This window comes from Amblyomma americanum, chromosome 6 (assembly GCF_052857255.1).
Source record: "Amblyomma americanum isolate KBUSLIRL-KWMA chromosome 6, ASM5285725v1, whole genome shotgun sequence".
In the NCBI taxonomy this organism is placed as follows: Eukaryota; Metazoa; Arthropoda; class Arachnida; order Ixodida; family Ixodidae; genus Amblyomma; species Amblyomma americanum.
This window is the reverse complement of record NC_135502.1, coordinates 162178898-162204773: the sequence shown is the minus strand read 5'-3', so window position 1 is coordinate 162204773 and position 25876 is coordinate 162178898. Positions and strand designations below refer to the sequence as shown.

General features: G+C 46.0%; 1 protein-coding gene and 1 pseudogene across 4 annotated transcripts in view; both read right to left on the bottom strand.

Annotated features, from left to right (window-relative positions):
• The window catches only part of Zwilch (zwilch kinetochore protein), a 217576-nt gene that overhangs the window by 34079 nt on the left and 157621 nt on the right, over positions 1-25876 (bottom strand). For all 4 annotated transcript variants that reach the window (XM_077628066.1, XM_077628064.1, XM_077628063.1 and 1 more), the window contains 3 exons: positions 23338-23417; positions 23031-23187; positions 15755-16019 (listed from right to left, as the gene is read on the bottom strand). In XM_077628066.1, the coding sequence (XP_077484192.1) occupies positions 15755-16019; positions 23031-23187; positions 23338-23417 (502 nt within the window). The remainder of the gene's footprint in view (positions 1-15754; positions 16020-23030; positions 23188-23337; positions 23418-25876) is intronic.
• On the bottom strand, positions 18947-22720 carry LOC144094419 (uncharacterized; annotated as a pseudogene).

Sequence of the window (25876 nt, the reverse complement as noted above, 5' to 3'; positions counted from 1 at the left end):
CTCATCAGCAAACCTGAGGCAGTGTTGGACTTTCCGCAGAACAAGTGCCCAGCTTATGTACAACCTTAGTACGTAAAGTTCCGAGACTGAGTTCATTAAAAAAATGAGTTTATAACATTAAAATCATTTGTGAGGCACCCCTTCGAAACAGTCTCCCATGCAGTCTATACACAACTTTCAACGCTTCTTGAGGTCTTAGAAACAGTCGGAAAATGATCTTTTGGCAGGGCTGTCAGCTCCTTTGTCGTGGCGTCTTGAATGGCCCCCACACTCCCCATCCAGCGCCTTTTAGGGCTCTCTTCAGACGAGGAAACAGGGAAAAATTGCATGGGGAGAGGTCAGGCGAGTGTGGCGGATGTGGAAGCACAGTAATGCTGTGCTTGGCGAGAAATTTTGTCATGCTGAAAGCAGTGTGCGGCCTTGCGTTATCGTGGAGAAGGCTCCATTGTCCAGATGCCCATAAGTCAGGGCGACGGCATCGCAGTGCATCACGCATGTGTTGGAGCACGCGGATATAAAACTCCTGATTCACCGCCTGCCATTGTGGGACGAACTCGTAGTGTATGACACCTCTGGCATCGAAAAATACTATCAGCATCGTCTTTGTTTTGGTCTTCTGTCGCCGCACCTTTCTCGACGCCGGAAAGCTTGAGGACAGCCATTCGGCGCTGTGCCTCTTTGTTAAAGGATCGCATTGAAAACACCATGTTTCGTCTTCAGCAATGATGCTCTCGACGAATGCAGCATCCTTCTCTGCCTCAGAGAGCAAATCAGCGCTCACTGATGCCCGCGTGTCCTTCTGGTCCTATGTGAGGGAGTGCGGCACAAGTCTGGCATTCAGCTTTCGTTTCCCCAAGTTCTCACGCAAAATTTGGTTGCATGTTGTCTTACTAATGTCGAAGGCATCTGATAGCATGCGGACTGTAATGTTGCAGCCTTGCGGTACGATTTCCCTGATCCGAGCCACGTTGTTTTCATTCCGTGAGGTTGAAGGGCGCCCCTGCCTTGTGTCGTCTTCCACCGACGTTCTCCCCGAAACGAACCTCTTGTGCCACTCGAAAACTCGCGCTCACGATAATGTCTCGTTGCCGTAAGCGTCACGAAGGAGCTCATACGTCTCTGTGGCTGTCTTGCCAAGCTTCACACAGAATTTTATGATTACACGCTGTTCCAGGTGGACGTCCACTCTCCACATTCACTCATAGTAGAATGCGTACACGACTAGTGACAATGTATTTTTCTACATGTAGTGCCATCTAGCGACTGCCACAGCAATTAACATAAATAGCTCAGGTTAGCCCCAAAAGATGGCACTACACATACGCACTAACATTTGTTTTGGGGAATCATTTCTAGAGAAGAAAATAAATCAGTGTGGAAACTCTACGGACAAAGGTTGTAAGCACCCTTTCCGTCGAATATAAGGATCTGTACTATTCCCTGCATCAAAATGCTGTGACCGCAGAAATCAGCCAATGAACTGACCGTTTTGGCGTCAGCAAGTTTCAAAACACACGTGGGAAAGATTAGAAGAACTTCTTGTTGGGCTAGTTGGTGGATGGTTGTTCTTAAGACGAGTTGCGCACACGAAAAGACAGATACGGGAAGAAAACAGAAAGAAAGAAAGAGCGTAAGCTATCAGCTGACTTTTATTAACTGCAGGCGGCTTATATAAGCAGTGTGCCTAAGGAAAGGGGAACACGAGTAAAGGATATTAGATCAAGCCTGTGCTAAGATCAACCAAAGCCACCCAGGAAGTTCTTTTCCACACTGTACAGCATTACAGAAGTATCACTGATGCAGTTATCGCCTTTTCTCTTAATGTGGTACGCTTTTAAAAGCTCACACGCTACTTTGTCTTTGCTCCTGCCCAGAATCTTAACGCTCTTTGACCCATAATACAACATTTTGGGCGAGTTGGTTAGCTACATTCATTATTACAGCGCAAAGACGGCACAGAACAAGAAGGGGACACAACAGCGTGGCTCACAACCTGTACATGCAGTGCAATGAGCGGGCAAGTTCGCTCCTTCTCTATTCCTAATTGACCGTGCATGCTCCCCTGCGTGTTCATTCACACAGCGTCCTATCTGGCCAACATACGCATGTCCACACTTGAGTGGGATCCTGTACACCACGCCCATGGCACATTTCACAAAGGCTTCGGCATGTTTTGTATTGCATCCGTTGTGTCCACCCTTTTTGCCGCTGATCCTCGGGCATAGCCCGGCGAGCTTTCGTGGCGCTGAAAAAACCATGTCTTTTGTCAAACACATCAAGAAAGACCCGAGCATAAGTGTCGTCTCCTTCTTCAAGCAAAACAATCTGCGGTTGCTACAGGATTCGCCGTCTTACGAGAAGAAGTTTTCAACGAGAAGGCGGGTCAGGCGATTGCTAAGAACTTTGTGCGTGCAAAACCCAGTGCGACAAGAATCAAGAGCAAGGCTGCCGCACAATGTAGGAGACTTCAACTGTCTAGGCTTGCTAGTTCAATAATTGTTTGTAAAAGGAAAGCACTGTCGGTTTTTTTCACTGCAAAAACTCACAAGGACTCAGTGCCGTTTAGAACAATTGTAAGTGAAAACGGTTCGTGGCAGTTTTTAATTAGCCAGTATCAGCAGAAACAACTGAGTGCTTTACAGGTGGAAGACCCATTCGCGACAAAGAACTTTTGTGATGTGGTACGGTTCTTGAACAACAGTGCTCATAATGGTTACGCATTTTCTGTTGATGTGGAAAATTTGTTTTATTCCGTGCCTCATGGTGAACTGTTTGTAGCCATCAGAGAATGCATTGAAAGGAACGGAGTTATGAGGTTTCAAAACTCAGCCAGTGTGCCAGCAGACAGTTTCATTTCTCTGCTTGAATTTTATTTCAAAGCAACTTTTATTCCTTTTAACGATGAATTTTACATTCAAAGACAAGGCATTTGCATAGGCTCCTGTGTCGCCCCAATCCTGTGTAATATATGTTTAGCTGCTATTGGCCACTTCCTCAACGAGTTTACTAACCATGGAGTACTTAAGGCTTTCAGTTATGTTGACGATTTTTTAATTGTTTTACCTACACAAATACTTTGACACGCACTGATTGTGTGAAAATTATCTTAATTCTGTTTACACAACATGGCAAGGGTTCGGCTTTAACGCACGAACTTCCAACTAATGATTCGTTGCAGTTTTTATGCCTTAGCATGCAGTTTGGCCCGCGTCACATCTCCTGGCACTATGCTCCACGAGCACAGAAAGAGTTGCTTCCTTACAATTCTGCGCACTCAAAGATAGTTAAGAGAGCTATAGCTAGCTCCTGCCTGGAATCTGCGCTTACAAAATCATGCCCACATGCTATGCACACCGGCTTCAATAATCAAATTGCCAGACTTCTTTCAGCCGGCTTCCCCTGTGTGGTTCTCCCAGCTGTATACCTGAGAACCTTCTTAAGAAGGTAAAAAAAAGGAAAACGCGGCAACACCAATGAGCGCGCACTCAGAAAGAAGGCCACGGTTACACTGCATGTGCATAAAGTTGCCCACAACATGAAGAAAGTGGCAAACAGGCATGGCGCCCTTGTGGTTTTTTTAGCGCCACGAAAGCTCACCGGGCTATGCCTGAGGATCAGCGGCAAAAAGGGTGAACACAACGGATGAAATGCAAAACATGCCGAAACCTTTGTGAAATGTGCCATGGGCGTGGTGTACAAGATCTCACTCAAGTGAGATCGTATGTGAGCGCGTATGTCAGCCAGACAGGCCGCTGTGTGAATTAGCGCGCAGGGGAGCATGCACGGTCAATTAGGAATAGAGAAGGAGCGAACTTGCCCACTCATTGCACTGCATGTACAGGTTGTGAGCCATGGTCAAAGAGCGTTAAGATTCTGGGCAGGAGCAAATACAAAGTAGCGTGTGAGCTTTTAAAAGCGTACCACATCAAGGGAAAACGCGATAACTGCATCAGTGATACTTCTGTAATGCTGTACAATGCGGAAAAGAACTTCCTGGGCGGCTTTGGTTGATCTTAGCACAGGCTTGATCTAATATCCTTTACTCGTGTTCCCCTTTCCTTAGGCACTCTGCCTATATAAGCCGCGTGCTGTTAATACAGGCAGCTGATAGTTTGTGCTCTTTGCATCTCTGTTTTCTTCTGTGTCTGTCTTTTCATGTGCACAACTCGTCTTAAGAACATGTGGGATAGATGTTAGCAGGTTTTTAGAAGTGCTTGGCTTTTCTTTGCAGTCTACGTTTGCTATTTTTGAAGACAGTTTATCCAAATATAAGCCGTGTGCATTGTATCCAGCCTTGCTCCCATACTCGGTGACCTAGCTTTGGCCTGTTAGGACAAGCATCTTCAAGCCAAGCTTGAAGACGTGACCATGCATTACGTCGATGACTTTTTAGTTTTTTTACCTCACAGGTCACACCCAGCAAACTGCTGCTCAGATTTTTGACGTATTCTGCAAGGAACTTAACAACTTACACCAAAAGAAATTATTATTATTTGTTACACCAAAAGGAATTATTAATACACAACATTGAGAATAAACTGCTGAAACTAGGTATTTTTATCGATTTGTCGAAAGCCTTCTGCCAAATAATACCCTTGTCACACGGGACGTTTAATGTCATTCGCAGCGAATGACATTCACAACGAATGTCATTGCCTGCTGGCGTTCCCGTTCTACACGGGTACACAAAATGGCATTTGCAAATGATGGCGATGTCCATCGGCTAACTGCTACGACAGCAGAACGTTACAAAACATGTTTTTCATACACATATTTTATGTTTATTGCTAGTATCACACTGTTACACATTAATACACTCTTTAAAAATTTTTTGCAACGCCTTGCGGCAGCAATAGTCAACAAGCAATCCACTGAAATATCCAAAGCAAGACAGGCTCAAAGCCGCTCACGATCCCTCCCGTACATGCTGCCCGCACTTCCTCCCGAATTGTTGACGTTTCGTCGTCAGTCCAACACGCCTTCTGCTGGGCTGGCGAAGCTGCAGAGTTGTTTTCCATTGCGAGCACTGAAGGCAAATGGAGTGACGACCACGCTACTCAGGCAAGATGGAGGACGGCTTGTAAACAAACGCGGCCGTCTCTACAGTAACTGGCGGCAACTGGGAACAAGAGTGTAGTTGCGCAAATCGCTTCAAATACCTTATTTTACGTCAAAAATGATTCAAAAGTTCATTGCAGCAATTAAAATAAAGTTTTCTTTGAATACGTTTTGTTCTCGCTAATCAGTTTTGTAATTTTTCGCCAAGCCGCTGTCGTCGAGATTACACAGGTCGCGCGTGCATGAGTTCGGGAAACTCATTCAATGGGCGAATGTCGTTAGCTGTGAATGTCATTGACTGTGCCCGTGTAGCAGCGAAAAAAACGCCATTCAAACGTAATGTCATTCGCTGCGAATGACATTCAACGTCCCGTGTGACAGGGGTATAAATCACACCACTATGTTAGAAAAACTGTCTTGCTACCAGAGACCTTCGGATGAACCGAGCATTGCTTCCGGTCCCTTGAACTCCGAATGAATGAGGTTTAATAGTCATCATGTTATTTTTTTGTTGCCAGTCTTGCCACTGCCAGTCTTGTCATTTTATGGATTTTGTTTTGCATGACCTCATTATAGTTTGGATGCTGTTATGCTGTCTAATCAAGTAGTGTACATTTCTGTGCACATCATGCTTTTTATACGGTAATGAGGCAGTCTAGTTTTGCTTATTTTAGTTGCAAAGACCATACACTATTTTGAAAAAAATAAAGGCAACAACGTTTGCTTGCTTATCATTTCCTGAAATTTTTTTTTTGTACTGAACAGATATTCGATTCGATGTTTAAAGCTATTTTTTCTTCATATTCGTATTCGATTGGTATTCGAAAATTTCAATATTCGCACACCCCAAGTACTGAGTGTTTCTCGCCATTCAATTCAGACAGATAAGCAAGTTTTGCAAACAACCTGTTGCCATGTGACAGTATGCTGTCTCACCTTTTCCTACAATGCTGCAGAATAATGCAAGTATCATTGTGAGGTGAATAAACAGTTTTTTCTTTAAAGAAAGCTTTGCTCGCGCCCTATAAAGGGATCATACATGCAGGGGCCAATGTGTGCCTCACAAGTGCTCAGTGTGGCTATCTGAGATCACTCTTGGTTAGGCTCAGCTCACCTGGCCTCACTCACAACTAAGCTGGCCTCTCAGTACGACTCCTCACCTCAGGTCCCATTTGGGCTCACTCTTTTTGATGCACATGGGTCCACTTGTCCAACTCACGACTCATTCTCTTCGCTTATCACTCATTCACTTTGATCAACAATGAATCTGGGATCACTCAAGACTAACCTGGCCTCACTCATGCTTCGACTCACTGACTAATCTGGCATCATCCACTAACTTCGATTCACATGAGATCACTCATTCAGATTCATCTCATCTCAGATCATTCTAGTTCTTTTTGACTCAAGACTCATCTGGACTAAACTGATTACTCTCCTGCAATTGCTATTAACTTACAGCTCACTAGCATTGCTCAATCTCTGACTTGCAACTTGGCTCGGATCACTCATACTTTGTGACTCAGATCGCACTTGGCCTCATTCTCATTTTAACTAATCCAGAATGAGCCTCACTTTAAATCACCTTCATCTGGGATCGCTCACTTCTACTTAATTAGGTTCACTCATTCTTTTTGGCTCAAGGCTAATCAGGGATCACTATCCACTTTGGTTCGCACCTCATGCGGGCTCACTCACCCATTTGGCTCGACACATCTGGAATCACTCATTCTCTTTGACTCGCAAGTCGTGTGTAATTGCTCACTTCAATTTACAACTCACCTGAGCTCATTCATAGAAGATAAGGGGAAGAAATTGCTGTTTTTGTGAAAATCACACCACTTGAAAGCAGCTGTGAATTTTTTTTGGTATCACATCTATTACAAATTCGGCCCTTTTGCTATTAATACCCAACAATTGTGAAACTTAGCATCCATTAGGATCCTGAAGACACTGTCAAAGTAAATACTGGTCAGGTAGCATTAAAACAAACACAATGTTTGTCCTAAATTGGCATGTCAGAAAAATAAGTTGAACGATATGAAACAATTAACAGCCCTTGCTGCATTGGGAGAACTTACTGCTCTGTGGCAGCTGCTTGCAGCTTTTGTCTCTTCAACTGCACAGTGACTCTGTTGTGTTCTGAGAGACAAGCAGAACAATAGCCGGCTGGTTTTTCGGACTTCGCTGAGAAAATGTCAGGCACCTGATTGGAACATGCACGTTATCACGACCGATAATTCGACTCTGTGCAGTTGGATTTTTCGGACTAAAATGGACACTAGCAATCTTGGATTTAAGCTGATCAGTTAATCTGACGGACTGGATTTAATAGGCTTGGCTTGGCATATACATCTGGCAGCGGTGGCAAATCGCTGCACAAGGGTGCTCGTACAACTGTTCTGAATTTGCAGGTTAGTGCTTCTTTTCCTATTGTTGTTAGCCCGTTGCTGCCACTGCTGCCCATGGTCTTGTTTGTAATGTGGTCATCCTTGTTCTGCATGCTATGAAGACATTGTTGATGGGGAAGAATTTCTGACTTGTGCGGATTGCTGTTTCATATTGGAAAGTGCGCAGGAGTCGAGGAGCGGAGTTTCAAAGCAAAATCTGCTGAATTAAGAAAAGCCCCGAGGTCATGCTGATCTTCTGCATCTCGCATTCATGATAGCAGCGGTACTGTGGGTTCTACCGCTGTATGCAAACAGTTTGCTGAGATTAGCAAATTTTTAGCCAATCTCGCAGCCAAAGTTGATGATCTGTCATCTTTGAAAGACACTGTTTCAAGTATTTAAATGTCTGTTGTACATATGTGTGACGCGTACGACAAATTGTTGGAAGAATCCAATAGGCATGAAAAGGAAATTAAGCTCCTACAGAAGAGAGTAGATGGCACTGAAACAAACCAGTACGGGCAACAAATTAGAAAGTTGCGTCAGAAATCAAATGAACAAGCCAGTACAGTAGGTGGCAAAGCATATAAATTCATGGAATGCTTGTGACTGAAGGCAAAAATTTGCTGAACAAAGTCAACAGCCTTGCGATGATGGTTAACTTACCCTAACTTGTTGCAAGGGACATAGCAGGGTTACACCGCCTTCATTCTGAACCTGACAAAGTGCCTGTAGTCTTGATCCGTTTTGCCAACCGATCCACAAAAGCAGACTGGATTTCAAGTGGAATGAATAAGAAGATGACATTCGATTCTTTGATAACTTGACTGCTTCCTGCAAGAATTTACTCTGGCTCGCTAAAATGAAGGCTAAAGAAATGAAATACGCTTTCATCTGCGCCAATAATAAAGTTGACGACCTTGCTGCTCTTATTGACTCTGTGAAGGCCAATATAATCTTTGGGACTGAGTCGTGGCTAGACCCTTCCATTAGTGATAGTGAAGTGTTTCCCAATGACTTCATTGCGTATCGGAAAGACAGATCCTGTGTGGGTGGTGCGTCTTTCTTCTAGTTCGCCGCTCTTTAGACTCATGTGAACTAGATATAGGTCATGACGCTGTTGAATTAGTATGGTGCCAAGGTGCCTTGTCAGACAGTTCTTCATTTGCAGCCAGTGCCTTTTATTGGCCACCAAACTCGAGCGTCGATACAGTTCAGATTTTACATGCTATCGTTTCTGAGGCCTCTTTTCATACTTTTCTACTGGCAGGTGACTTTAACTTGCCTGACCTAAAGTGGCACGGCGGCACTTGTGAGCACACAGCTGGTGGAAGCTTAATATTTGAGATGAAAAGTATTACTGATGCTTTTGGACTAACACAATATGTTGTTGATCCAACTCGTGAAACTAACATATTAGATTTGATCGTTTGTAACTCTCCAAATGTTGTGAATTTTGTACATGTCATTCCGGAAATAAGCGACCATCATGCTGTCGTCACAAGTATTAAAGCAAGAAGTAGCAGGCAAAGAAAAAAAGAAACCAGAAAAGTGTACCTATATGAGCGAGAGGATTATGCCAGCATATCAACGAAGCTTTTTGATCATCTGCCAGTTTTCAATGCCCTTCTGATTTGAAAAATTACAGTGCGGAAAACTTCAAGGACTTCAAGGGTAGAAAACACAGGACAAGTCCCCGTTTTCCGCACTGTAATTTTTCAAATATGTATCACCAACTCGCCCACCTTGCTATCGTATTGCCTCTCTGATGACTGTGACGTTCAGGAATTGTGGAAAAACTTTAAAAGAAAAACTCAAGGAGGTCACTAATGCCTACATTCCTAGCACTGAGCACAGTAAACTGAGAAGGCGTAACAAACCGTGGATAACAGCGCGTATCTTAAGAACAGTTCGGAAAAGAAGGCATATATTTTTAAAATACCACAGAACTAAGAATAATTGTCACTTTGATAATCTGCGTGCTATAACCCAAGAATACAAGCAAAATATAAAGGAAGCTAAGGGGCGCTATCTTGAAAAACTCGGCAGTAGAGTAAAAACGAATGCTAAGGCGTTCTGGCAACATATGAAAGGCTGCGGAACAGAGCCAGCTGGCGTCAACAAAATTGTCTTTAATAATGAGTCATTATTAGACGACACAGAGCAGGCTACTTGTATAAATAACTACTTTCATTCAGTATATTTACCAAAACAAAGGTATAGTCTATTATCATTCATAAGTTAAGTCCCGACTATGAATTCAGCAGAGCTAAATGTGAATGGAATCAGAGTATTACTACACAAAATTAGTGATGGTAAGGCAGTTGGACCTGACAGAATTTCTGCTAGATTTCTAAACAGATGTCCTGAACCGATTTCCCTTTATCTCTATGTAATCTACACCAGGTCTCTTTTCTGGTACCCTTCCAGACGACTGGAAATGTACACATGTTGTTCCCATTCATAAAGGCGGGTCAAAAAAGGATGTAGTTAACTATAGACCAATTTCGCTTATATCCATACCGTGTAAAATTTTGGAACACATTCTATACAAAGAGATAATGACACACTTATTAAAAACTTGCTGGCTTCCCAACAACAGGGTTTCCGTAAGGGTTTATCTTGCACAACACAACTGATTGAATGTTACCATGACCTCACACCTGATATGGACAACGGCGGACAAATAGATTGCCTTTTCCTGGACTTTCACAAATCGTTTGATACTGTTTCCCACTCTTTGCTTTTACGTAAACTTGTCGCACTAAATATTGACCGCACAGTTGTTGCCTGGATCGAAAACTGTCTATCATCTCGCCAACAGTGCGTGTTATTGAATGGTAAGCAATCCAGTTTTGCAGACGTTACATCGGGTGTCCCACAGGGATCAACTATGGGGCCACTTTTGTTTTTAACTTATACGAATGAGATCTGCTCAGGGATCGATTCTAATATACAGTTGTTTACTGCAGATTGTGTTTTATACAGAAGAATTAGAATATAATGTGATGTTGCCCAGTTACAAGTAATTTATCATGTGTTCTTGAATGGTGCTCGAGATGGAGAATGAAGTTAAACACCAAAAAGTGTGTTCATGTTATCTTCATACGAAAAAAACGAAGTTAACATTTCAGTACACCATCAACAACAATACAGTGACGCAAAAATCACAGTATAAATATTTGGGTGTTACATTCTTGGCTGATTGTTATTGGAATACTCATATTGACACGGTGGTCACGAAGGCTGCAGAGACCCTAAAATTTGGAACGAAATCTGGGTCACAAACCACCTCACCTAAAATAGAACTGCTTTTGTCACATACATTCGACCCACGCTCGAATAGGCATGTGGGGTGTGGGACCCCTGGTAAATAACACTGAGCAATAAGCTTGAAAAAATCCAAAACAGAGCTGTAAGGTTCGTCCCACGTTGATACCTCAGAGGTGATAGCTGTACCAACATGAAAAACGAATTAGGGTGAGAAAGTCTTTCTTCTCGAAGAAGAAAATTGCACCCTAAACTGATGTGTCAAATATTTCATGATAAAACTGGCATTCAAAAGGAAAAATATCTACACAGGCCTCATTATGTCTCTTCTCGTATTGATCACTGCTTTTAAGATTTTGGAATATTGTACCAGAACTTATGTGCACGCAAATTCATTTTTTGTACATTCTATCAGTGAATGGAATCGCCTTTCAGGTCACCAAGTGTGCTGTATGAATGAAGATGTGTTTTTTTTATCATTGTAACCCCCTGCCCCCTGACAAAGGCAAGACAAGCGCTGTATTGCCTTTGTCCCGCCTTTGTTGCACCCACCATGAATGCTTACCAACTCACCCAAATTTCAGCTTTACTCAACAATGGCATATTTTACTTCCGAGTCATTTACTGATATTCTAAAAAATTGTGCTTATAATCCTCGCAAAACACTGTCTCTTTACCACTTGAACTGTCACAGGCTAAAAAATAAATCTCAAGAAGTAGAAGCCAAATTACCTAAACTTCATTTTAATTTCGACTTTATTGCTTTCACTGAAACATGGTTTAGCTCATGTGCAGATGTTAGTGAGTCTGCTGGTTACAAACCTATTTCAGTATTCCAAGATGGAAAGTGTGGTGGTGGTGTATCCGTATATGTCCAAAATCGTTTGCCCTTTGAGATCTTGTCGAATTATTCACTTGTTTGCACTAACTTTGAAACTGTCTGCATTGCTCCTTATAGTGGATGAATAAAACGTACGCTCGCCAAAAATGGGTTTTAAAATATGACGTTTCGGGACCACTACGGGTCCCTTGTTCACAATGAAGATGGACGAAATGGGCCGCTTCTTATAAGCGCACTTGACAGCGCAGTGAATGGCCATAGTTATCCGGGATATTGCCCTTCGTCCTGTTAATAACGTTATCCGTAGTCTGAATATAAAATGATTCTAAAAGCAGTCGGGACGATAAAGGTTTCATTGTGTCTAAGATTGTGACGTTTTCCCAGTCAATGGTGTGCTTCACTTCTTGAACATGCTCTGCTAGTGCGTTCGATGACGTGCGACATTTGCTGACCTCATCAGGCAGTTTCCTGCCTTTAGAAAAGACTAGAACTTTATTTACATCACTGTACATGATGTAGGAGGCCTGCAGAAAAAGCTGCCAGAAGCCAGCTTGACAGGGCCGCAGGCCCCCTGCATTGGCAGTACTGAGGGGCACCTAAGTCACAACAAAAAAATTCGAGTGTACAGTGCATGGAATAATCCGAGGTGCATACATGATAAGAGTGGCATTACATACAACTACATTTCACATGTCATTCGAACTAAGTACAGTGGACGACCGATTTTTCGGACCCTCTAGGAACCGCGAAAACGACCGGAAAATCAAATTTCCCCGAAAAAATCCCGAACTTATTGCCATTATGCTGGAGGAAGAGGTCAGTTGTGTTGCCCACATTCTAAAGCTCCTAACGACTAAATTTCGCCGCACGACACCTGCACAGACAACGGACGGTGACAGCTTTCACGAGCTTGGCCTGGCTGTGCTGCTCTCGGCATGTCGCCGATGAACGCACGGGTTGGGACAAAGTCTAAACGCACCGCAACCCTGACTTTTCTATCGTAAAACCGTAAATAACTGGCGTTTCGATGACAGGCAAGACGCCCCTCATTATACGCAAGCCACTGCAGAGTACATATCGCTGAATACGATGCCGATTTTGGCTCTAGTCGCTAGGCCTAATGACAGAGGCCAACGCCGACGGAATGCTTGTTTCGGCTATACTGCGTCCACAGTATGATGGGCCCAGAACGAGAGCATAAAGATGGCGAAACAACAAAAACTGAGAAAAAGAGTTAAGACCCCTTATTATTTCTTTAAATAAAGGGGGGGAAGATATATTCCTGATGGGTATATTCATTGTTTCCTATGAAGTGTTCATTGTTCTTTTGGGACCTTTCAGATATTCATTGGTTTGATGAAGTGTGAAATGTTTGTTTTTGATGGAGTGAAGTGTTCATTTATTGTTCTTTCGGAATGCAGTATGAAATTTTGTTTTCGGATTCAAAGCTTACTAGGAGTAAGCTAATTTCTGTGCTCAGATATTGGTTCAAGTTGTATTTGTATAACTTCGTATTCAAAATTTTCCATTCAATTTCAATTTTTCACCAATGTTTGCTTTTCCCCGAAGTATGTTGTGTCCTGGGTTTCAGTTTCAGTTTGGTTCTACTTGGAATGGATTTGGCCTTGTCCATGTGCAACTGTACTTTGGATTGTCACAGGGGGGGAGCGTGGCATGGCGACGGGCAAACTTGGCAGAGCGCCAAGAATTGTCCAGTGTTGAGCATGTTCGCATAATCTCAACCCATGCACCAAAGTGAACGATGCTAAACGCCAGCAGCACAAACATGTCTGACCAGGCGGGTATGTTGATGCCGGAAGGTTGGACAGAGGTATGATATGAAATATCAACCCTTTCAAATAAATCTGTTGAATCCTTTTTTTTCTCGCTAATGAACCCTCCCCCCAAACTGATGTCAACTTTTTTGGAAAAAAAGTAGGTTCATTACACGAGTAAATACGGTATATAACCAAATTGTAACATTGTGTAATGCCTATCAGTCTCTTGCAGAAATCGCAGTAGAAAGTCATAGTGTATCTGGTTTACAAAAAACTCAAGATAGTTTTTCCTCCTGTATAAATTACAGCTAACTCTGTATACTTAGTCTAGTGCATTGTTTCCTTTTCTAGCCAAATGTGCATATTATGAAAGTGTTTTTGTTTACTGACAATTGTTGTTCAGTATCTTTTGCATCGTCTACCAGTGTCCACTATTTCTAGTGTGATAACTATTGTTCATTGTTTTGAAAGTGAGTTTTATTATCTGTTGTCCATTCAGCCACCATTGTTCAAGATGTATTACAGTTAACGACCGATTTTTCTGTCTCTCTAGGGACCACAAAAACGACCGAAAAATCCGGCAATCCAGAAAATCAAATTGCACCGAAAAAACCACAAACTTTTTGCCAGTATGACGAAGGAAGGGGTCAGTTGTATTGCAGACAGTCTGAAGCTCCTCATGACTAAATTTCGCCATACGTAATGTGGGCATACGACGGGCAGCAACCGCCTTCATGACCTCGGCCTGGCTGTACTGCCCTTGGCATGTCTCTGATGAACGCACGGGTTGGGACAAAGTCTAGACGGGAAAGCGACGGGAAGCTGCACTGTGCCCGCAATACTATCGGCCCAGAACGAGAAAGCAAAGATGGCGAAACAATAAGAACCGCAAAACGGTCGAAGCAAGACGTCCGTCGGCCTTCGTCATTAGGCCTAGGGACTAGAACCAACATCGGCATCATATCTGGCAATATGCACTAATAAGAGGCATTTTGCTTGTCATCAAAACGTCAGTTGTTTACGGTTATACGATAGAAAAGTCAGAGTTGTGGTGTGTTTCGCCACGAGTACGCTGACCTCGTTTTGATGCATCACCACTCCGTTCTGCGCTCGCCATCTCCGTGAAGCCGTAAGCCTCACATGCATTTCGCTGCTACCTCCCGTATTCAGGACAAAAGACTCGGCGCAGATGAGTTCAGCGAACTCTGACTACTGTTCAAGATCGTGCAATAGGGGACGTTCAAGAACAGGATGAATTCGAAATCACGCGGACGCAATGTGCCGGCTCGCGCAGAATTTTAGCATCGCAATTTAGGAGGCTCCCTTTAAGCTTGAATTTCGTTTTGTTTGATAAAGGTGTCGATCCCTCCTATAGTTCGAAGTAATGAGGTTCCACTGTACGCATTATATGGCGGCTTGGGAATTGGCAGTGAGTGCAAACGGGGTCTGAAAGATCGAGGAGTCAGTTGCACTGCGTCCGAAATTTCAGGCACTTTTACACATTGGATCTATGGGCCATGTCACGGTGCTGCGAAAAAGTCGGAATAATCAAGCATGTCTGAAAAATCAGGTGCCGAATTTTCGGTTGTCAACTGTATTCGGGGTGTAGGCCTCGTGAGGAGGATTGCTTTGTCTTTCTCACCTTGAGGGCATATTGTATTATATCATGGCCAAATAAAAGTACTACTACAACTGCTACTTTTTGTACTTCATCGTTACCACTTGAGATGGCAGCATGCTCTTCGTTGCCATCGAGATGGCCTACACAGAGTGGGTGATAGCACTGAAACAGAAAGCTGCAATGTCTGCGTAGCCTGGGCAACACCACGTATGGTGCGGGGTGCAGATGGGGTGGGGTGGGGGGGTGGGGGGGGAGGAGCAGGGTGCTTTCTCAGTCTTCATGAGTGTTGCTGCCCATGGAAACTGACTTTTTCCTTTGCGCGGCAGTCAGCATTCGTTCCGTGGCATGACCTGCAGCCAAGTCGCACCATCTGGTATCATGACACGAGGCAGTAGTGCGGACATGACGAAAGCATGACTGTGGCTCAGATACAGCCTAACAATATTGCTTGCAAGTGCAGCGTGGGGAGCTGTGAAGACTGCCAGTTTTTTGCAGAAAGATCTCTTTTTTTTTAAGTTGATGGATTTTTCGGACTGTTGAATTATCCAGACCATTTTCCACATCCCGTCGAGTCCGTTGTCCAAAAAGTAGTGCGAAAGTGGGTATAACTGACTTACATTGTTGAAGTTGTACATGCCTGCAGAGCAACTCTTTCCCTACAACTGAAAGGGTTTATGACAGCATTCATGTCCCTGTCCTCAACCCCTCTTTCAAACCAACCAAAACGGTGCCATATTTGTAAGGTGCCTGCGAGGAAACAATTGGTCATTGTAGAGGAAGAAGAGTTGTTCCTCACTTTTCCAGGACCACCCGGACGAGGGGCACCTTGAGGGGGAAGCGGAACTTGTGGATGTACTTGCCCCGCTCGCAGTTGGCAAAGTACTTCAGGGCCTCCCGGGTGTAGCCGCTGAGGTAGTGGATGGGGAGGTGCAGGTTGGTCTTGCACAGCATGACCAGGTCCAGGACCCCCTGCAGCTTCACGAGCTCCCCAAAGGCCTCAGCCAGATCAGGTGGGTGCAGGAGGAAAGGCATCAACTGCTCCTGGCTCGCCAGCTCAAGGCCTGCAATAAAAATAAAAATGGTTAGGCGTGCTACCAGTGCGATTCTCACTATGGTTTCGGTACGAGGCTCGGTTTTCAAGGTCAATTAGGCTTACAAAGAACAGCCAAATCGGGGCACTTAGCTCTGCCTTAAGGATATGACGCGACAGCGTTAATGCCGATATGCAGAAACTGGTCGTTCTCGACTTTACATTCATAGCTCGCTGAAAGTCCTCATACCGGTCTTGGCGTGGTAGTGCAGCGGTTAAGCAATGCGCCACTTCCCTGTGCTGGCAGGTGCTGCCACCGGTGGAGCTTGTGCGACTACATTGCTCGGGAAGAGCAACCAATCATTAGATTGAACTGCCACCTACCATGGTGGGCAGATTTTGAAGATGTCACAAGGTCGTGTGACCTGGGTTGTTTCAAGGTCAAGCAGGCTACAGAAAAAGATAGGCAAAATCAGTGAGTGGGGCCTTAGTGGGCACTCTAAAATAGTCGTGAACAGTCTGGCAAGGTCGTCCTGCCCAGTCTCTCAGCATCTTGCTTGCCCTGGCATAGGTGAATACAGCCTAGATTCCCTTCCTGAGGTGGGGTCAGCGGCTTGGCTGTCAGCTAGAGAAAGGAAAAAATGCACCATCGTCAATGGTCCTGTTCAGAGGAAAAAGCGCCCTGTCGGCGGTGCTGCACAGCTGATATTTGCCTTATGTAAGCTCTGGTTTCTTAAGAGAAAATTACTATCCAAGCAATGTATATGTTCGAAACTGGAATACGCAGCAGTTACGTGGGATGCTCACATAAAAAAAAGATATACAGCAACTAGACAATATACAGTAGTAAGGTGGAAAGCTGGGCGAGCTGAATCTTATTATTCATGTAGTAGCACTCGTGTTGAGGACTTTCTCCCACCTTGGTACTTGTTTGTTGGTGCCAATTACATCATGAATAAAAAATATTCAGAGGAAAGCTGTCAGATGTATTTTTTCAAATATAAGAGGCAGCGCAATCACGTACAGGTGCAAAAAACCAACTGGCTGAAAGGTCTGTGATAAGAGGCAGGATTCTTCGACATCACTGATGAAACCTGACAATATCCCCACACTAGGCAAATACGGAAAGATTAGCAGACTTTCATTCTTACGTGAATGTTTGACTGGTACACTGAAAGTATTTTTCCCTAAGCAAGTGACGCCCCTCAGTACAAGGCACAGTCATGTTCTTTAACACCTATTTCCGCTCGCACAGGATCGTTTAAAAACAATTTTTTTCCCCCGCAAGGTGGCTGAGTGGAGTTCATCACCGCCTAGAGCTTTCGACTCAACAAATGTTGTGGCTGCAGTAGAGCGTCTGTTCTCGGTTGGTCGGAATTTACTCCTCTTTTATACAGTGCTTTATGCACTTTAATGTGTTGCCTGTTTTTGTTCTTTTGTTAACACTACTTATGTCGTGATGTTGTTCAAGTCGTTCTTTTATCTTCCCTCCTGATGGGTCCAAAAAATAGCCTGCAGTATATTTGTAAATAAATAGCTCATACCACAGATTTGCCAAATGAAAGTGATTAAAAACATGACATCTAATGTGAATTAAAGGTTGCCACATGTCACAAATGATGCATTTTTATAAAGTAAATGACTAACTTAAGGATTTTATCGGGATTCAAACTTGTCACCCATGAGCCACGCAGGCATGCTTGCACGGCTTGAGTACAAGCAAGGGTTTACATGTATGATTGTGATATTTTCGAAGGTGAAAACGAAAGTCAGACTCCAGCCGTCCCGATGCATAAAAAACCCATTTATTCAAACATACAATCATATATATAACGAAGAACAGAAGCGTAACTATTAGTAAGAAAAAGCAAGGCATGCACACTGTACTTATTTACACATAATTACAGACTATGTACACAATGTCAGACAGCCAACTAATTGGTCTGATAGTCTCGAAGCCAGGCCGGTGGCCGGCGCTCTCGCTTTGAACGTCATACTGTCGACGATAGCGACGGGCTCGTAGACTGCTGTTGCAGTATGCCAGGAGACCGAGCCTGCATCCTGGGGGAAGGCGGCTGTAGCACGGCAGGCTGCAGCCCATCAGGAGATCGAGGCTGCGGTGTGGCAGACTGCAGCACATCAGGAGATTGAGGCTGCGGCGTGGCAGGCTGCAGCACACCAGGAGATCGAGGCTGCGGCGTGGCAGGCTGCAGCACATCAGGAGATCGAGGCTGCGGCGTGGCAGGCTGCAGCACATCAGGAGATTGAGGCTGCGGCGTGGCAGGCTACAGCACACCAGGAGATCGAGGCTGCGGCGTGGCAGGCTGCAGCACATCAGGAGATCGAGGCTGCGGCGTGGCAGGCTGCAGCACATCAGGAGATTGAGGCTGCGGCGTGGCAGGCTACAGCACACCAGGAGATCGAGGCTGCGGCGTGGCAGGCTGCAGCACACCAGGAGATCGAGGCTGCGGCGTGGCAGGCTGCAGCACATCAGGAGATCGAGGCTGCGGCGTGGCAGGCTGCAGCACATCAGGAGATCGAGGCTGCGGCGTGGCAGGCTGCAGCACACCAGGAGATCGAGGCTGCGGCGTGGCAGGCTGCAGCACACCAGGAGATCGAGGCTGCGGCGTGGCAGGCTGCAGCACATCAGGAGATCGAGGCTGCGGCGTGGCAGGCTGCAGCACACCAGGAGATCGAGGCTGCGGCGTGGCAGGCTGCAGCACACCAGGAGATCGAGGCTGCGGCGTGGCAGGCTGCAGCACATCAGGAGATCGAGGCTGCGGCGTGGCAGGCTGCAGCACATCAGGAGATTGAGGCTGCGGCGTGGCAGGCTACAGCACACCAGGAGATCGAGGCTGCGGCGTGGCAGGCTGCAGCACACTAGGAGATCGAGGCTGCGGCGTGGCAGGCTTCAGCATGTCACGAGACTGCGGCGGCAGCGTGGCAGGCTGCAGCACGTCACGAGACCACGGCTGTGGCATGACAGGCTGCACCACATCAGGAGACCACGGCTGCGGCATGGCACTAAATTGGCCTGGTTCACAGGTGCTCCTCTCTGGAACCCTGGAAAGCTTGGACGCATTCCACGTACGGCCATCTCCAAGTCGGAAAGAGGCTGGTCCCCTCCTCTCGATCACTTGAGTTGGTGAAGAAAAGGCGCAGACTCCCTTGAAACGAACGGACGGTTTCTTGATACGGACAAAGTCGCCAACGGCTATCTTCGTCTTCTTGGCAGCTCTCCTTTTGTCCTTGTAGTGCTTGCCGCTCTGCTGTTGAAGCCGCACCCTTCGAGGGAGTCGCGCCAATTCCTTGGCTGGGTCTTCCGCAAATGCTGGTGCTGAGAAACCCACGATATCCAGCCTGGTTCGGGGCATTCTACCATACAGCAGAACTGCTGGGGTGACCCCTGTGGTAGCCTGCGGAGTACATCCGTAAATGGCAAGGTATTCTGTGACTGCTTGCCTGAGTGGTCATCTTTTGAGGAGTGCGACTTGAATGAAGTTTTTCAGTGTGGGATTGAACCGCTCTATTTGCCCATTTGCTTGGGGATAGTACATTGACGAATGTGAAAGACGGATGCCTCTGTTTTGCAGAAAGGTGATGAATTCACGCGAAGTGAACTGAGGTCCATTGTCACAAACGATCTCTCCTGGATATCCTTCACGGGCAAAAACACTTGTTAAAAAGTCTTTCACAGTGCACGTGGACACTTCGCTGCAAAAATGTACCTCCGGCCATTTAGAATGGTAGTCAACAAGCGTTACAGCAAATCTGCTGTTGTAAGCTGCATGCGCCAAAGGACCAACAATGTCTAGGCCAAGCTCCTGCCATCGTTGCTCACGCCATTCAACAGGTTGCAACAGTGCTGGTGATGTTTTGGCGGATTTATCTGCCTCCAGGCAGATGTGGCAGTTTTTTATTGCCATTTCCACTTGCTTATCCATTCGTGGCCACCAGAACCGGTCGCACAGTCGCGCCTTCGTGCGCGTGATACCCGGATGTGTCTCATGCGCGGTGGCAATGATCTGATCCGTGAGGGAGGACGGAACAACGAGGCGCTCTGCACGCAGTAGTAGGTTATCAACAACAGAAAGTTCTTCCCGAACAGGGTAAAATGGTTTCGCCTCTTCTGGTATGGACTTCTTTGGCAGCCAGGAACTCAGCACAAATGACTTGACGGTTTCCAGGCAACCATCGTCAAGGGTGGCCTGCTTGAACTTCTCCTTTGTCACGCAAGCTGGCTCAATGAACGAGACAATTTCTTCCTCCTTAGCAATGTCTTCCTTGACGTGGGTGCTGGCAGCCGAGAAAGTGCATCTGCTACAGTGTTTGTGGACCCCTTGCGGTATTCAACAGTGGAATTGTAGCAAAGCAGTCGTGCACTCCAGCGTGCGATTTGGAGTGGCCGTCTTCTATGTCCTTGTGACAACAGCAAGGACACCAGTGCCTGGTGGTCTGTTCGGATTGTGAAATGGCGACCCCAAAGGTATGTGTGCAATCGTTCACATGCCCAAATACATGCAAGTGCTTTTATTTCACAGACTGAATATTTCCTCTCCGCAGGTGGCAGTGTACGAGATGCGAATGCGACTGTGCGGAGCTTGTGGCCACTTTGTTGCTGCAGGACTGCTCCCAGCCCACAGTAGGACGTGTCGGTCGACACAATGACTGGAAGTGACGAATCGAACATCTGAAGGACTGCACTCGACGATAGCATTTCCTTCACCCTCCTGAAACTGCTGTCTGCTTCGGCTGACCAGATGAACGGCTCATTTTTGCGAAGTAAGATTCTCATAGGCTCGACCACTTGTGCCAAGTGTGGAACAAACTTGGAGTAGTATTCTACGAGACCCAGGAAAGAATGGAGGGCAGCAACACCAGTTGGCACTGGTGAGTCAACTATGGAGTCTACTTTCTCTGGAAGTGGCGAGATACCACGTGCAGTGACCTTATGCCCTTGAAACGCAAGTTCTGGAACGTCTAAGAGGCATTTGTTGTTCAGTTTCAGGCCTGCGTTCTTGATCTTTTGCAGCATGGTTTTTAAGCTTGAAAGGTGTTCTTCTACAGTCTTGCCAAAAATGATCACATCATCAATGTAGAACAGCACGCCAGGGCAGCGGTCGAATATTATTGCCATCATCTTCTGAAATGCCGCTGGGGCAGAAGCCAACCCAAACAAACTCTTTTAAAACGGAAAAGCCCGTCATGAGTGATGAAAGCAGGAGAACCTGATGGTAAGCGGAAGCCAAGTCAAATTTTGAGAAGTGTGCAGCACCTACCAAAGCGTGAAGCAGCTCCTCTGTGTGGGGCAATGGGAAACTGTCTGGAAAAATGGCTTTGTTCGGCTCTCGAAGGTCTACACATATCCTGATGCGACCATCTTTCTTGTCGACACAACAATGGGGAACATCCATTGAAAAGCATCGATGCGCTCGATAATGTCAAGGCTCAGGAACCTCTGAAGCTCGTTTGATACTGGTGACCGGAAAGAATATGGCGGACGACGAAGCTTGGAAGCTGCAGGCCTTGCCACGTCTTGGTGCGATGCGTGAACCCCTTAACAAGACCCAACTCGGGACTGAAAGGCGAACTGAACTCACGTGCTAAGGCTGGCGGAAGATCTTTGTTACGGGGCTGCGCGCTTGACTGTGTGGAAATGGAACGGGATAGCGGGTCAGTCGGCAGTGGAGCAACGGACGTGTATAAGCATTTAAGAGCAGAACCCTTGATGCGAAGATTCAAGGCTTGAATGCCGTCAAGACCGATCAGACAAGTTCCTTGGTGAACAAAATAAAAACGTAGTGACGCTGTGCGGCCTTTAAACCAAATGTCTGCCTGGAAACAACCTAGCACGGAAATCGGCCGTTGAGACAGAGTGACATGTGGAACAGGCAGGAGCGGAACGCTCTGAAAATATCGACTGAATTCTTGCTCTGGCAGGATTGAAACAGACGACCCTGAATTGACAAGGAATGCCAGTGACATTTGCGACTTGCACTTGAATATGAATTCCGTGCACAGTCAACACTTGCTCAGCACTGCTAGATGACGAAACATCTTCATGAAATTCAACTTCACGAACTCGGCCTTGCATTTGAGTTCGTTTGCTGTTGCATACCTTTTGAAAATAGCCATTGTGACCGCAAAACGAACAAGTCTTGCCATGCGCTGGGCACTGCGGTGCTGATGCGAAGTGGTCCTGCGAGCAGCATCGGAAACAATGTGGTGAATCAGAGCGGGTCCTCCGTTCCGCTCAGGAGGGCGGTTCCGTTGCGGCGCACGTGAGCCGCCCGCGCTCCTCGTTAAATTCTGCTGAAAGGAGGCTGCCGGCTGTGCATTTCTTTTTTGCGAAGAATGAGAGGATGGTTTACCTCGCTGCCGCAATGAAATTGCCTCCATCGACGCAGAAAGCTCCTTTAGCTGTTCAGCCGCCTGCTCAAACTGAAGTGCAATTCGAACTGAATCCTGGAATGACAGTGTGGAACCCTCGAGAAGTAACCGCTCGCGTACGCGATTGGAAGCTACGCCGGCAATGAATTGATCCCGCAGAGCATCATCTTGAGAAGCAAATGAACAATGTGACGCTAGCTTCCGTAGAGCGGCAACAAAGTCATGAACGGACTCACCTGTGTTTTGGCTGCGGCGGTGAAAGCGATGACGCTCTACGATAACGTTGCGCGACGTCGAAAACTGGTGCCGTAATGCGGCGAGTGCAGAGTCGTATTCGTACGTTCACAACATCCTCGTCGCCAATGTGATATTTTCGAAGGTGAAAACCGTCCCGACGCATAAAAGCCGTCCCGATGCATAAAAAACCCGTTTATTCAAACATACAATCATATATATAACGATGAACAGAAGCGCCCCTGGGGGGAATAAAGAATTCACATGTAAACCGAGACTGAACACAACAATGATGTGTGTTCTTTCACCTTAAGACTGCATGTTTGGTTTCTCAATGCCCAAGTCTTTAGGCAGCCTGCCCCCCCACCTGAAGCTGGCTCTGTCCAGTAAGCACATATTTGTCAACAAGGCCACTGACCGACAAAGATGTTGACCAGGTCCCGCTGCAGCTTCACAAGTCCAATCTCGGCTAGCATGCGCAGTGGTCCCAGCCCCTCCATGGCCAGTTCTGGTCGGAAGTGTGGGCCCATGTTTCGCAGTGTTCCTCCGATCATTGAGACATTCTTGGGGAGGACCTGCGCACAGCAGCAGCCGTTCAGATGTCTGCCCCAAATGCTGGCAAGCAAGCAAGAAAGGACAATGTGATAATTTGTTTTCTACCGCCATGCAGCCTCCCACCAGATTTTATTGTGATACGCCACTTTGAGCAGCACAAGCCGGCTTACCATTGGTTTGATCTCCCCCGCTTGCACTGCACGGAATACCATGTTCAAGCCTTCCTTGAGCTCCTGGTAGTTTGCACAGCCTGCAGAGTGAGACAGCAGCCAAAAATCAACGATCTGACTTAGGATACCCGGTTCAAAATGAATTCTGGGTTAGCGTGAGAAATGCAAAAAAATGTTGCCGGTAAGCCAATGTCCATTGATGTCTAAGCTGGCACTCTCTTTGCTGTCACTACCCTTATCAAAGGCCGCCGTCAGACAGGTGTTCGGCCAGGCCTCATTCATTAAAACTGACCTGCAAAACAGAATATCTAACTAGACTTTTTAAGCAAACCTCACCAGGTGAAGTTAGGCCTGGCCAGGAATGGAGGCTGCTACACAAGGATTTTAAACCAGCCAAGAATTTTTGTCCCATTTAAGCTCGAACATTTTGTATGCAGTTCCACTTCGAAATCAGCTCATGATGCCCGAGATCCGCCTCTAGCCTACTTTCCAATGTCTATTACGCTATATTTTGTGCGAGCCACGGTTTGTACTAGATTCTGTCTTGAAATTTATTGCAGTGTTTTGTTTATATTGTTGTGCTCAGTGAAACTGTCGAGAGCTGTAATTATATTCTATGGCTGAATGCATACGACTGCTCTGCGAGTTTATTGTGCAGTGCTATTTGTGTGTTGTCCTTTTTGTCATGTTTTATGCTTTGAAGAAAAAAAACGCGTCATTTGTGAAGAAGACCACATTTGCCTAATCCTTGCTTGCATGCCAGTTTTTCCCCACTGGTTATAGTAGATATACTTGCGAAAAATAATTTGACCTTTTGAGGGTGTTTGCTGCAGGGTGGCGGTTTTCCGTCCCACAAGGTCTTTGCCATACGGGAACGGTTTCAACCCTCCGTTTAAAATTTTGCGCCATAACGATGATGCATGCTTACTGGGAGGTGCTGCCACCTCCTAGAATTTACAAGCATTTGAAATTTGATTGCACTACCTTCTTGCGGAGATAAGCAGAACTTATTTCTGGCTTCAGCGTGTTGCGCGGTCTGCGGCAACGCCTTTCCTGTCTTCAGTTTCACCACGTGTTCGCAACGGAAGTGCGTGAAACTTGACTTTTTTTTAATCTTTATTGGCACTCCCTTGCAAGGGCTGCAGAAGTTTACTTCCATCTTTATTGGTGCTGCTCTTAACTTTTTTTATCACCAACGCTCGAGAGGCATTCTCGCTCTCCTCGTTTACTGAGTTTTTTTTCGAGTTCTTCAGATGCACGGCAAAGCGGCGATATGGCCGAACGCATTGCCCATTCCCTTGACACACAGCAATTACTTTTCCATGTTTCATGCGTGCAGACTGCATTAAGGCATTGTGCGTAGACCGATGTTTTAAGGAATACCACATTCTGAAATACTACTGAACATTTGAACATTTTGCAGTTGAGTGATGCTAACACCAAAATACTGTTTGATTTCTTTTACTATTTCTTCCCAACTTTATTCATTTTTTTACGTTCGAAATCCGCAATGAAGTAATTTGACCATCTGGGAAAGTTTTAAAAAAAAAAATTTCAACCCTGGAAGGATTAATATGGCAGAGGAGTTACCTAACACAAAAAAAAACAAAGCTTTTCGGTTACTTTTGTAGCAATAGCTACATTACGGTAGCATTTCGAGCCTTCAGCGTGGTGGCACCGCCACCCTGTGACTACGCTGCTACCCAGTGGCTGCGCCACCACGCTGTCACGTGGTTGGTCACGTAGTGCGGAGCAGCTGCTGGCAATGCGGCGTTGTGGCTGATCACGTGGTTCGTTAAATGGTTGGTCACGTGACAAAGTTCCACTCTGCCAGCTGTAGCTATCGCGTCAATACAAGTTTAACCAAAGCTTAGCCACCGCCAATTTTGTAGCGATAGCTAAATTACGGTAGCATTTCGGGCCTTCAGTGTGGCAGTGGCGGCGCCACCACATCGCCACGCTGTCAAGTGGTGCAGAGCAGCTGCCGGCAGCGTGGCGCCGTGGCTGGTCATGAACCACGTGACCAAGTTTCACTCGGACAGCTGTAGCTATCGCGTCACTCCAAGTTTAACCAAACTAAACCACCGGAAATTTTTTAATTCTTGATTCATCACCACCATCATCAGCCTTACTACACTCACTGCAGGGCAAATGCCTCTCCCATGTCTCTCCAATTAACCCTCTCCTTTGCCAGCTGTGCCCCCATGCCTGCAAACTTCTTAATCTCATCCGCCCACCTAACTTTGTGCCGCCCCCTGCTACGCTTGCCTTCTCTTGGAATTCACTCCGCTACCCTTAACGACCAGAGGTTATCTTGCCTTCGCATTACATGCCCTGCCCAAGCCCATTTCTTCCTCTTGATTTCGACTCGTATGTCATTAAAACACGTTTGTTCCTTCACCCACTCTGCCCACATCAGGTCTCTTAACGTTATACCTATCATTTTGTAGCGACAGCTACATTACGGTAGCATTTCGAGCCTTCAGCGCGGCGGTGCCACTACCCTGTGGCTGCGCTGCCATGCTGTCACGTGGTGTGG